The following is a 12680-nucleotide window of genomic DNA, read 5'->3' as shown; positions in this document are numbered from 1 at the left end:
ACGAGAATGTCCTGTTGAGAAAGTTCCTTCTTTGGAGATGTGCTTTGAAATGTTCTCCTTTGTTGTTGTTGTCGTTGTTGTTGTTTTTTTTTTGAAGCGGTGAGTAGTCAATCTGTGTCCTGCCTCCTCCACTTTTATATGTCACCAGATGTTCTTCCCTTTTCTGGAATCCATTATTAACGAAGAAAAGTTCCAAACTCTCCACCATTTCTAGCATCCTCTCCCCTTCCTCGTTTCTGCTTCCATATCCTTGGCCACCATGGATCATCTCATATCCTTCAGAAGTACTTCCCACGTGACAATTAAGGTCTGCTCCCAGGATCATGGGTTCGTCCACTGGGATGTTCATCATCAGGTCTTTCAGATGTTCTCGGAATTCCTCCTTGTCTTGTTCTGAGCATCCAACTTGGGGGGAGGGGGGGGGCGTACCCAGAGATGATAATGTCATCATGGCTGTCCTTCATACCCGAAGGGTGAAGGCAGACGTTCACTTGTGACGTGCGAACAACCTGGGAATGTGACTTTATTCACTTGGAATTGCTGCTTGGATAACAACCACACTGAGAGAGAGAGGCAGCGGTGTAACAAGGTGTCAAGGCACATCTCAAGAAGACCAGACCACTTGCTACCTGCAACTCAGCCTGGGATTTGTCATTTGTTCAGGGTGCCAGCAACACTGCTCCTCTTTGCGAATGACAACGTGGGATCTTTGACGACCACCAACTACCGGTGCTTTTGGCAGACAGGTCCTTCCGATGCACGGCGCAAGCATTGATGCATCCCCAGTCGCTTCTGCACGTGAAACACCATGGTGGCAGTTTATAGTAAGTTCTGCTTTCAAACCCTGGCTTGACAGCTCATGAGAGGTGAGTGCAAGCCTGGGGTCATGAGTTCGAGCCCCATTAGCTGATGAATTAACACCAGGTGGGTTGACTCAGACCATCAACCTTCTGAGGTTGGCGAAATGAGTACCAGTGCACTGGTAATAGGGACATTGCATCAGCACCACAGCTATGCTTTCAGCCAGTAATTCTACCTGCAGCCTTGTGCTGCAGATGAAAGTGAAGGAGAAGTGAGTGCACAAACCTCGAGTTTAGGCTATCCTGCAGGACCTAAAACGTCAGAAGAAGGACAATGTATTTATTCAGTACAGGTACGCACGCAAGGCGATGGACTAAAATGAGAATAAGGGAAGATGATAGGAAAAAAAATCAGGGCCATCTCACAATTGGCATCTCTCATGCCTTCACTACTCTCGGGCAAACATCTTCCATTTCAAAACTGTCAGTCACTGGTATTCAGGGTTCTTTGGAAGACTTATTCGGTTTTCTTTGCGAGAGCAAACAACATGTCACTCGACTCTGGATGTTATTGAATCTTTTGTGTTCTGCAAGGTAGCTCACTGGGACTAATGTTATTTGTTGTCTACGTGAATGACACTTCTGTTTCCCTGAAAAAACAATGTAACGTCCATACTCTTTATGAGATCACTCTACCCACCCAATCACATCAGAGGAAGTAGCCACCTCAGCTTGACTGGCTTGGACACCCAGAAATCTTTAAAGATGTCTTTCATAACGGCAAAGTTCCACAAGAGCCAAGTCCATTCAAATCCATCTATATCCCAATCAGGTGTGCGAGGCCTTCATCTGAAGTAGTTGAATTACCATTGGGTGTGAGCTGGTGCAGGTATTTCCCATCTTTATCAGTAGAGGTGGGTCGACGGAAGGCTCTTTGAGTGATTGACCTTTGTTAGAAAGAGATCAAGTTCCAGGGTCTGCTTCTCACCAAGCACAGTTCGGTTGATGTCGTTTCAGGTATCCAGATACCATCCTCTCTTTCTCTTTTCGTCACCAACTCGTCAGTGCTCTTACTTTTGTTGAATCCCAACCCCTACTTCATTCATCCCACCCTATCTTGTCGAACATCAAAATAAACTCGACTGTCGAGGTTCATGGAAGAGAAGAATGACCTGAGCCTCGTCCTGGTGGATGAGTTGCTTTCTTCATCAAATACTCTATTCCTCACTCTCCATGCACTGCCCCCCACTCGCCCACACACCCAGGAATACCTCTGGCTACGGCTTCCCCTGCACTCCCACCTCGTGTTTACATGAGTACTGTACTGGCCCCAAACAGTGATTACTCCATTTACATCTCACTCTCTGAAAAAATGGACCAACTTCTATCCTCTCATCTCAACTCTCTCTTCCCTACATGTGGTGACTTCAACTGTCATCATGCCAGTTGGTTGGATGTGGGTACCTCTCTCACCTGCCCTGACATTTGGCAAAAAACTTCTGCGACTCATTGGGACTGACTCAATCGGTCAACTTCCCGACCCCTCTCTCAACCAATGGTACTCCATCTCTTCTGGATCTGATTTTGACAAATTTCCCTAAAAAATATCTGCCGCTCTTCCTTCGCTCCAATCGGTTCATCTGACCACGTCCTTGTCAAAGTGGACATCTCTCTGGCTGTTTTTAGAGAACCACCTCGGTGCCGGTGAGTCTGGCATTTCACTCAGGCCGACTGGCAAGGTCTCCAAGCAGCCATCAAACTTCCAGACTGGTCTCCCATCGCTACTTTCTCCAACATCAAATCCACCTGGGAATTTTTTCAAAGAAACTTGCTCCCCCTCATACACAGATTTACCCATCTTGTGTTCAGTTGTCCTCCCCTTTCTCCCACCCATGGTTCACTGAAGCTTGTGATGAAGCAGTTGTACTGAAACAACTTGCCTTTTCCTCATGGAAAGCAAACCCAACTGAAGGTAATCTCAGTTCCTTCCATAAAGCTCGGAACAAGTGTGTATCTCCCCTCAGGAGAGCCAGAAAACAACATCTTTCTCATCTCAAGTTTGAACTCTCAAACCCCTCTCCCTCCTCCAAATCCTGGTGGCATCTATTCCAATTTGTTTCTGGTGTATGTTCCCCCTCCATCCCCTCCCTTACCTCAAATGGCTGCACTGCTGACACCGCACGTGAAAAGGCTGATTGCCTGAACTTTGCATCGAAGTTCGAAATGTTGTGTTTGCATCGTGTGTTTGTTTTTGCATCAAAATGTTGTGTCCAAAACCCATCGCTTTCTGTTCCCACCTTACCCAGTCGCATCCAACTGTCTGTGAACTCTGTGTCCTTTTCTTCTGACAAGGTGGAGAGTTTGCTGTCAAACCTCGAGTCAGATTCTGCAACCGGTCCAGACGGCATCAGCCCACGTGTCCTAAAAACTGCTCTTCTGCTCTTGCTCACCCTCTCTCTCTCTCTCTGTTATATTCACCCTCTCATTTGCTCAAGGTCATCTGCCATCTGCTTGGAAATTAGCAAACATTACCGATCTGCATAAAAAAGGTGCAAAAACAGATCCCTGCAACTACAGACCAATCAGCCTTCTCCCAATCATCAGCAAGGTGATGGAATCCATCATCGCTTCAAACATTAAATCCTTCCTCTTCTCCAATGGCTTGATTTCCGATCATCAATTTGGTTTCAGACCAGGTCTCTCTACCCTGGATATGCTGCTTCTGCTCTCCCAACAATGGATGGAGGTCCTCAATGCCAGAAAAGAAATCAGAGCCAGAGCCCTGGACCGATTGTGTGCCTTTGACACAGTCTGGCACCCTGCCCTGCTCACCAAACTCTCTTCCGATGGTATCCAAGGCTATCTCCATTTATGGCTCACAGACTTCCTCTCCTGTCGCAGTACACCGTGTGGCCCTAAATGGAGTCCTTTCATCCCTTCTTCCTGTCCAGGCTGAAGTTCCTCAAGGTGGCGTTCTGGGCCCAGTTATTTTTCTGGTTTTTATCCATGATCTCTCCGACTCTCTGCAAAATCATCTTTATGCTGATGACCCCACCCTCTGCCGTACTGTGTCATCCCTCAGACCGGCAAGCAGCAGCTTCTTCACTCACTGCAGATCTGGATAAAATCACAAACTGGTCCAACACGTGGAACATGTCTGTCAATCCAGACAAATCTCACACTCTCACTATATCTCTTCGAAAGGACCGTTTAGAACCACCCCCCCAATCCACTTTCTCAACAATCCTCTCCAAGAAGTCCTTTCTTTCAAGCTTTTGGGTCTCACTATCTGCCATGACCTTTCCTGGGAAAGCCACATTTCCAACCTCGCCTCCAAAGCCAGTTGCCGACTGGGAATCTTCTATCGTGCAAAGTCCTTCCTCGGCCCACCTGAGCTCCTGATCACTTACAAAGCTTTTGTCTATAGCCTGATGGAGTACTGCTCTCCCCTCTGGGCTGGTGCTCCTGCCTCCCACCTTTCTTAGCTTCACGCTGTAGAAACCAGGGCATTTCGGATCATCGGCATCTCCTGCAATGAGGCTGAGTCTTTGGGCCTCTCCCTCAATCACCGCAGGTTGGTCGGTGGTCTTTCTGTCTTCTATCATCTCCTCTCCAGCCTTGCCCCCCCTGCTCTCTCTGCGATTTGTCCCCACCACATTTCCACAGGGCGCTCAAGGTCCGCCAACAACCCCCTTCTGGTAAAACTACCAAAATCACGAATCACCTTCACTCTTACATTCCTCTTTTTTCCCGTCTTTGGAATAAACTCCCTCACTCTATTCAATCCCATTCTTCCCTCCAGGGCTTCAAAACAGCTGTTCACCACCACCTCTTATCATCCCCCATCCAATTCCTCGATCTTTTCTACCCCGGTCAATCCAGCCCAAACCCACCACCTTCAAATTCCCTGCTTTCCTTCCTGAAAGTCCCTGTCATGTCCATCTTGTGTTCCTCATGCCCCCCTTGCTGTGCGATGTGTGTTTCCTCTCATATGAGCCTCGACAAGATACACAAAAACAAAACAACAAATCCGTTGGGATATGCGTCGATAATGAAACATTTGTATTTTCTCGTGTACTTGAAGTCCAAACCGTTTGCGGCAATGGCAGCCAACCTACGGCCGCTCCATGACGAATCTCCCGGGGTCCGCACACTCGACGCTTGTTCTATTTGATGAGAAAGTTTTCCTGTTTGTTTCAAATATACAAATCGGTTTTTCCTCGTTCTCACGATGCTGTGACGTCACAGGTTTTGGACGAGCGCACAATGCTCAGTGAAGCTGGATGGGGGGGGGAGGGAGAGACGGATGTTTAAATCCATCAAGGGTTTAAAACGTCTTATTCGTTTCAGAAACTTGCATTTCCTTTCATAATAATTGTAATAAGTTAGTATAATAAAATATAAATAAATGGCTGATTTTGTTTGTGAAACGATTCGATTTAGTGACGAAGGTGAAAATAAACCCCCCCCACTTCATGCGCCATGTTGGTACGATCCCGCCCTCCAACGAACTACCGGGAAACAGGCGGTTGAGCTTCAACCAGTCGTGGTTGTGTTAACGTTGTTGGTGGATGTTGGGAGTAGTGTGGATCGGGAGAGAGAGAGAGATCGGGGATCGGGGATCGCGGGTTTGTGGATCTCGGACTGCAAGGCTCGTCGAGGGACGTGTGGAGGGATAACAAGATCGGGGGCGGGGACATCCCGACGTTATGGAGGGACTCGAAGGGCTCCGGTCATCCCGCGCCGTGCCCGGCATCGCTCACTTCTGCTGGACATTCCGGACGGTCTTCGCACTCCCCGAGTTTGACATTGAGGTTTGGTTGGGGGGGGTCTTGGGGGGCTTGGGGGGAGGGAGAGATCCCACGGAGGTCGTGATCGAGGGAGGGATTGGGGGTCTGCGATGAGTGTTCCGTGTGAGCTTGTCTGGGTTCATTGTCTCCATTGGGGCCTCGATCTGCTTCTTGGATATCTCTACCTCGTGGCTGTTCCTGTGTCTTTCTCTGTTCGAACTTGTCTTTATCCACCGGGATCGTGTCGATTCAACTTCCCCATTGTGGGATCGGAATATCATTGGCTCTGCACGTCTGTCCAATGACTTCCTTTCCTCTCGGCTTCCTTCTTTACAAACAAAACAAATACACCTCCCCCCTCCCAGGTCCCCTGCACTGTTACCTCCCCCCTCCCAGGTACCCTGCACTGTTACCTCCCCCCTCCCAGGTACCCTGCACTGTTACCTCCCCCTCCCAGGTCCCCTGCACTGTTACCTCCCCCTCCCAGGTACCCTGCACTGTTACCTCCCCCTCCCAGGTACCCTGCACTGTTACCTCCCCCTCCCAGGTCCCCTGCACTGTTACCTCCCCTCCCAGGTACCCTGCACTGTTACCTCCCCCTCCCAGGTACCCTGCACTGTTACCTCCCCCTCCCAGGTCCCCTGCACTGTTACCTCCCCCTCCCAGGTACCCTGCACTGTTACCTCCCCCTCCCAGGTACCCTGCACTGTTACCTCCCCCTCCCAGGTACCCTGCACTGTTACCTCCCCCTCCCAGGTACCCTGCACTGTTACCTCCCCCTCCCAGGTCCCCTGCACTGTTACCTCCCCCTCCCAGGTCCCCTGCACTGTTACCTCCCCCTCCCAGGTACCCTGCACTGTTACCTCCCCCTCCCAGGTACCCTGCACTGTTACCTCCCCCTCCCAGGTACCCTGCACTGTTACCTCCCCCTCCCAGGTACCCTGCACTGTTACCTCCCCCTCCCAGGTACCCTGCACTGTTACCTCCCCCTCCCAGGTACCCTGCACTGTTACCTCCCCCTCCCAGGTACCCTGCACTGTTACCTCCCCTCCCAGGTACCCTGCACTGTTACCTCCCCCCTCTCAGGTACCCTGCACTGTTACCTCCCCCTCCCAGGTACCCTGCACTGTTACCTCCCCCTCCCAGGTACCCTGCACTGTTACCTCCCCCTCCCAGGTACCCTGCACTGTTACCTCCCCTCCCAGGTACCCTGCACTGTTACCTCCCCCTCCCAGGTACCCTGCACTGTTACCTCCCCCTCCCAGGTACCCTGCACTGTTACCTCCCCCTCCCAGGTACCCTGCACTGTTACCTCCCCCTCCCAGGTACCCTGCACTGTTACCTCCCCCTCCCAGGTACCCTGCACTGTTACCTCCCCCTCCCAGGTACCCTGCACTGTTACCTCCCCCTCCCAGGTACCCTGCACTGTTACCTCCCCCTCCCAGGTACCCTGCACTGTTACCTCCCCCTCCCAGGTACCCTGCACTGTTACCTCCCCCTCCCAGGTACCCTGCACTGTTACCTCCCCCTCCCAGGTACCCTGCACTGTTACCTCCCCCTCCCAGGTACCCTGCACTGTTACCTCCCCTCCCAGGTACCCTGCACTGTTACCTCCCCCTCCCAGGTACCCTGCACTGTTACCTCCCCCTCCCAGGTACCCTGCACTGTTACCTCCCCCTCCCAGGTACCCTGCACTGTTACCTCCCCTCCCAGGTACCCTGCACTGTTACCTCCCCCTCCCAGGTACCCTGCACTGTTACCTCCCCCTCCCAGGTACCCTGCACTGTTACCTCCCCCTCCCAGGTACCCTGCACTGTTACCTCCCCTCCCAGGTACCCTGCACTGTTACCTCCCCCTCCCAGGTTCCCTGCACTGTTACCTCCCCCTCCCAGGTACCCTGCACTGTTACCTCCCCCTCCCAGGTACCCTGCACTGTTACCTCCCCCTCCCAGGTACCCTGCACTGTTACCTCCCCCTCCCAGGTTCCCTGCACTGTTACCTCCCCCTCCCAGGTACCCTGCACTGTTACCTCCCCCTCCCAGGTACCCTGCACTGTTACCTCCCCCTCCCAGGTACCCTGCACTGTTACCTCCCCCTCCCAGGTACCCTGCACTGTTACCTCCCCCTCCCAGGTACCCTGCACTGTTACCTCCCCCTCCCAGGTACCCTGCACTGTTACCTCCCCTCCCAGGTACCCTGCACTGTTACCTCCCCCTCCCAGGTCCCCTGCACTGTTACCTCCCCCTCCCAGGTACCCTGCACTGTTACCTCCCCCTCCCAGGTCCCCTGCACTGTTACCTCCCCCTCCCATGTCCCCTGCACTGTTACCTCCCCCTCCCATGTCCCCTGCTCTGTTACCTCCCCCTCCCAGGTACCCTGCACTGTTACCTCCCCCTCCCAGGTTCCCTGCACTGTTACCTCCCCCTCCCAGGTTCCCTGCACTGTTACCTCCCCCTCCCAGGTACCCTGCACTGTCACCTCCCCCTCCCATGTCCCCTGCACTGTCACCTCCCCCTCCCAGGTCCCCTGCATTGTTACCTCTCCCCTCCCATGTACCCTGCACTGTTACCTCCCCCTCCCAGGTACCCTGCTCTGTTACCTCCCCCTCCCATGTCCCCTGCTCTGTTACCTCCCCCTCCCATGTCCCCTGCTCTGTTACCCCCTCCCATGTCCCCTGCTCTGTTACCTCGCCCCTCCCATGTCCCCTGCTCTGTTACCTCGCCCCTCCCATGTCCCCTGCTCTGTTACCTCCCCCTCCCATGTCCCCTGCTCTGTTACCTTCCCCCTCCCATGTCCCCTGCTCTGTTACCTCCCCCTCCCATGTCCCCTGCTCTGTTACCTCCCCCTCCCATGTCCCTTGCTCTGTTACCTCCCCCTCCCATGTCCCCTGCTCTGTTACCCCTCCTCCCATGTCCCTTGCTCTGTTACCTCCCCCTCCCATGTCCCCTGCTCTGTTACCCCCCTCCCATGTCCCTTGCTCTGTTACCTCCCCCTCCCATGTCCCCTGCTCTGTTACCCCCCTCCCATGTCCCTTGCTCTGTTACCTCCCCCTCCCATGTCCCCTGCTCTGTTACCCCCTCCCATGTCCCTTGCTCTGTTACCTCCCCCCTCCCATGTCCCCTGCTCTGTTACCTCCCCCCTCCCATGTCCCCTGCGCTGTTACCTCCCCCCTCCCATGTCCCCTGCTATGTTACCCACCCAAACCCCTCTTGTCCATGACCTTTTTTTTTTTTTTTTTTTTTCATTTCTTTCTATATTTTTTTTCTTTTAATCTCCATCCTCTATGCCCAGCTTATCCATCCTTGCATGTTGATTTATTTCCATCCTTGCATGTTGGTGACTCGTTTTTAAACCGCCCCATTCGGTGCAACATGCTTGTACTGACAGCTACTTCCAATCTGTCTCTCATAAAAATTTCCCACCACACCTGCATTTATCTCCTGCCAGGTTAACTGAAATGTGACAACCGGGAAAGGTTTTAAAGTTTGATTTATTTGCTGTTTTTCAAATGCTCATCATCGAGGTTGTTCAATCTCAGTCGTGTCTGTTGTCCAGCCAATCTTTCTCTTGACCCTGTTAATCCATCCCAGAGCCCTTTGACCCTGATAAGGGCTCATCTGATTGCTGTTGACTATCTGTGGAAGGGAATGTGGTTCCCAGATTCTCTCAGCGAGGGAGCCTTGTGAGTGGAGGAGGAAAATTGCCCGACCACGTGCCTCGTGGTTGTAGCAGGTTGATCAGCATCTCAAGGAGATGGGTATGGGCCAGGCGTCTGCCTGGGGTATGGCCAGATGGAGGCACCTGGAGTACCGGCGGAAAGTGGACGCAGCGACGCGCTGCTCTGGCGCATGCTCCCATACCTGACCTGACCTGATGAGGGGGTAAGGGCGAACACCAAGGGTGGACACTATGGATACATAAGCAATATTGTGTTTGACCAGTTTGTGATTTTGTGAAGGTCTGATCAGAGGGAAGAGGCTGCCGTCTGTCAGAAGGATGAGAGATGTCATGGCAGAGACTGGAGACATCGGCAAAGAGATAAAGAGGATTTTTGAGGGCGTCAGTGAGATCCTTGATGAAGATTAGGACTAAGATGGGGCTGAGAATACTGCCTTGGGGGTACTCCAGCCTTGAAAGGAAGAGGAGGCGAATGAGTTCTGTGAGAGTGGTGGAAGTCAATAATCCAAGAGTGCAGTTCGCCTTGGATTACATATCAGCAGACAATTTGGAGAGCAAGGCAGGATGCCAGACTATCAAAAAGCTCGAGATATGTCCAGAGATGACCCTGATTTCACGTCTGATATTGAGCACCTCCACCATCGTTGTGAGAGTAGAAGCAGCATGTCCAAGGTCGAGTGACCACGTCCGAATCCAAATTGATGATCTGAGATTCGGCTGATGGCGAAAAAGAGATGATTTTATTTCAACTGTGATGATTGATTGTATGTCCTTGCTGATGATTTGGAAGTACAGGAAGCTAATTGGGTTGTAGTTAAGGGGATCTGTTTTTGCACCTGTTTTATATATTGCTGTGATGTTGGCCAATTTACAATTTCCTTGGTGGATATTGGAGACCAGTCCTGAAATTAAAAAAAAAAATAATAAAAAAATCGTGAATGTAGAAGCAGGTCACACTTTACGACCCATGAGTAGCGAATCCGCGAATAACAGGGTCCGACGGTATTGTACGATATTTCAAAAACTTCTGGACGAATTATGACATGACGAGGTGGAGGAATTGGTTTGGAGCTTAGAACAAGGCGATTAGATTTTGGTTCAGGTCTGGATCCTGATCCATCTTGTCAGCGGGATGTAAACACATTAACTGTTCAGCCTGGTGGAGGTATGTGCTCTACCGAGTGCCCTTCGCGTTTGTTTGTGTGTCTGCAGGATATCTCAAAACGGTACGGATGACTTCGGACAAAACTTTGCGGACAGGTTGTGTGTGTGTGTGTGTGTGTGTGTGTGTGTGTGTGTGTGTGTGTGTGTGTGTGTGTGTGTGTGTGTGTGTGTGTGTGTGTGTGTGTGTGTGTGTGTGTGTGTGTGTGTGTGTGTGTGTGTGTGTGTGTGTGTGTCTGCGCGACACAGACCAATTGATTAGATTTTAGGAAAGATCCGGATCTGGATTCGACAATTTTGTAAATTTCTTTAGTGATTTTTTTTCACCATTGAGAGACGGGGCCAAAAACTATATGCAGCACGATATCTCAAAACGTTGTGGACGGGTTATGACAAAACTTGGTGGGTGACAAGAACAAGCCGATTCGATTTTGGTTCGGTCCAGATTCAGATCTGGCCTATCGGTGGGATACAACTTGTAAACTGTTCAGCCTGATGGACGTAAGTGCTCCATCGAGTGCCGTTCTGCTTAATTTTTCTTTCCATTTGCTGGTGAATATTATTTTCTTCAAATTTAATTTCCAATTTCAGCTCAGTTTCTGCGAATTCTACTTCCACGTTGAGATTACTTTTCTCTTTCGTCTCTACATTGCTGTGTTTCATTTCATCTGCAAAGGGGAATTTCACGGTATTTGGTTCGTTACGGACGGGACATTTTGAGAATTCAAATGCCTATATATTTTTTTTGACCCTGATATGTCCAGTGCGACCACTCGTCATTTTCATAAATGCCAAGGGGAGCCAATGACAAAAGCCAGGAATTCACAAGGTTTCAGAAAAGCGATGATAATAGAAAACCAAGACACCAAGGTGAACAACGAATAGTAGAGAGGTGGAGAGGTCGGAAGATTGAGAGATAGATGGGACGGGGGGAGACAGACAGACAGATAGACAGAGAAAGAAAGGAGGAGGGATTCCTGTAGATGTGAAGTCCAGTTTATTGGAATGCACATTGATGAATGATTGTGAAACACCGGGATAACAGTTTATAGCTGGATCGGGATTCAAACCCAGGATGGACAGCTCTTGGCTGTCCTGCCTTGATGTTAACGAAACTTTTCATTGTTTTTTTTTGTATATTTGTATTTATCTTTGCCGAAGTGACCGCTCGTATGATGAAAGATCGTACGAAAAGGGAAAAACGTGGTGTAAAATGTATTTGCACATTTTCAGTGAGCTAGCCATCGCCCGATACGACGCAGGTCCAACACAGGCGAATGACCCCCAAACATTGTTCAAGTTGATTGATTATACATAATTGAGGGACAGTGTGAATATTGTAGAGGCTGAATCATTCCAACGAAACGGTTGATAAGGAGCGGTTGTCTCGGCAAGTGATTAGCGATCGTCGAGCTGTCACGTTAAACCACACCTCCCGGAGACGCCCAAAACGTCAAATATGTCCGAATTGGCCAAATGAACGCTCTTTTTCTTTTGTGCAGTCGGAACTGCTGCGAAGTTTAGTTCTCGAGCTTCAATTTTGTAATTTGTCTCGGTTCACGAGATTCTCAAGGTTATGGCATGTGCGGAAATGAAACTCCGGCGTCTCCGGACATTTATAAGCGTTGCAATGTATCCAGCGATTTGTGGGTATGATAATTATCAGGCATTCAATGATGAGCGGGGAAAGTGGAAAAAAAAAAAAAAACAACTTTATTGTTACAAAATCGTTGCGGTCTGCTCCAAGTCGAGGCATGGTTGAAAAGGCCAAAAAAGGCGGATGAAGACCCCAGCGAGGTTACAGTCGATTCGCCTCGAGGGAGAGCGAGGTGGCTGAGGATGTGCCTGATAAAGGAAACAACTAAATAAGGCCATTAATTATCTTCAAAAGGGGTGTTTTTAATTCACCCAAACACCCAATGTGCACTCGTCCACTCCGTTTGAAGCTCTTCACTTCAAACATGCAAAGTTTCAGGCTGCGAGGTTTCATGGTTTTGGAGTGCTGGGGTCGACGTGCACTGACATTTATCAGTATAGATTGATGCCTCCTTTTGTTGGAAAAACTGCACCACACCACAATGTTCATTCCTCGTGAAAACCTGTGGCTTTTCCATGGAAAGTTTAATTGAGGATGCTGTTTACACGTTTGATTTCTGTTGTCACTGTTGAGGTCTCTATGTGTTGTGGTTGAGGCCCATCACGAAGAGCTCGATGTTTCAATGGGGAGCTCTGTTCAAAGCATTGTTGGTCA

The 12680-nt window shown here is 50.4% G+C and overlaps 1 protein-coding gene across 5 annotated transcripts in view; it reads left to right on the top strand.

Moving 5' to 3' along the window:
• Window positions 1–275: 275 nt before the first annotated feature.
• Window positions 276–12680, top strand: part of CECR2 (CECR2 histone acetyl-lysine reader) — a 128599-nt gene continuing 116194 nt past the window's right edge. For 2 of the 5 annotated variants that reach the window (XM_085886614.1, XM_085886613.1), the window contains exon 1: window positions 5155–5614. In XM_085886614.1, the coding sequence (XP_085742740.1) occupies window positions 5510–5614 (105 nt within the window). In that variant the 5' untranslated portion in view covers window positions 5155–5509. Of the gene's footprint in view, window positions 825–5154; window positions 5615–12680 lie in introns of those variants that run through there. The other 3 variants (XM_085886617.1, XM_085886616.1, XM_085886615.1) reach the window with 2 other exon arrangements.

The sequence above is a fragment of the Eptatretus burgeri genome, chromosome 6 (genome assembly GCF_056783735.1).
Source record: "Eptatretus burgeri isolate ZD-2024b chromosome 6, Ebu_testis_v1, whole genome shotgun sequence".
Classification (NCBI taxonomy): domain Eukaryota; kingdom Metazoa; phylum Chordata; class Myxini; order Myxiniformes; family Myxinidae; genus Eptatretus; species Eptatretus burgeri.
Note: the sequence above shows the minus strand (reverse complement) of the source record. Positions and strands in the feature narration are given on the sequence as shown.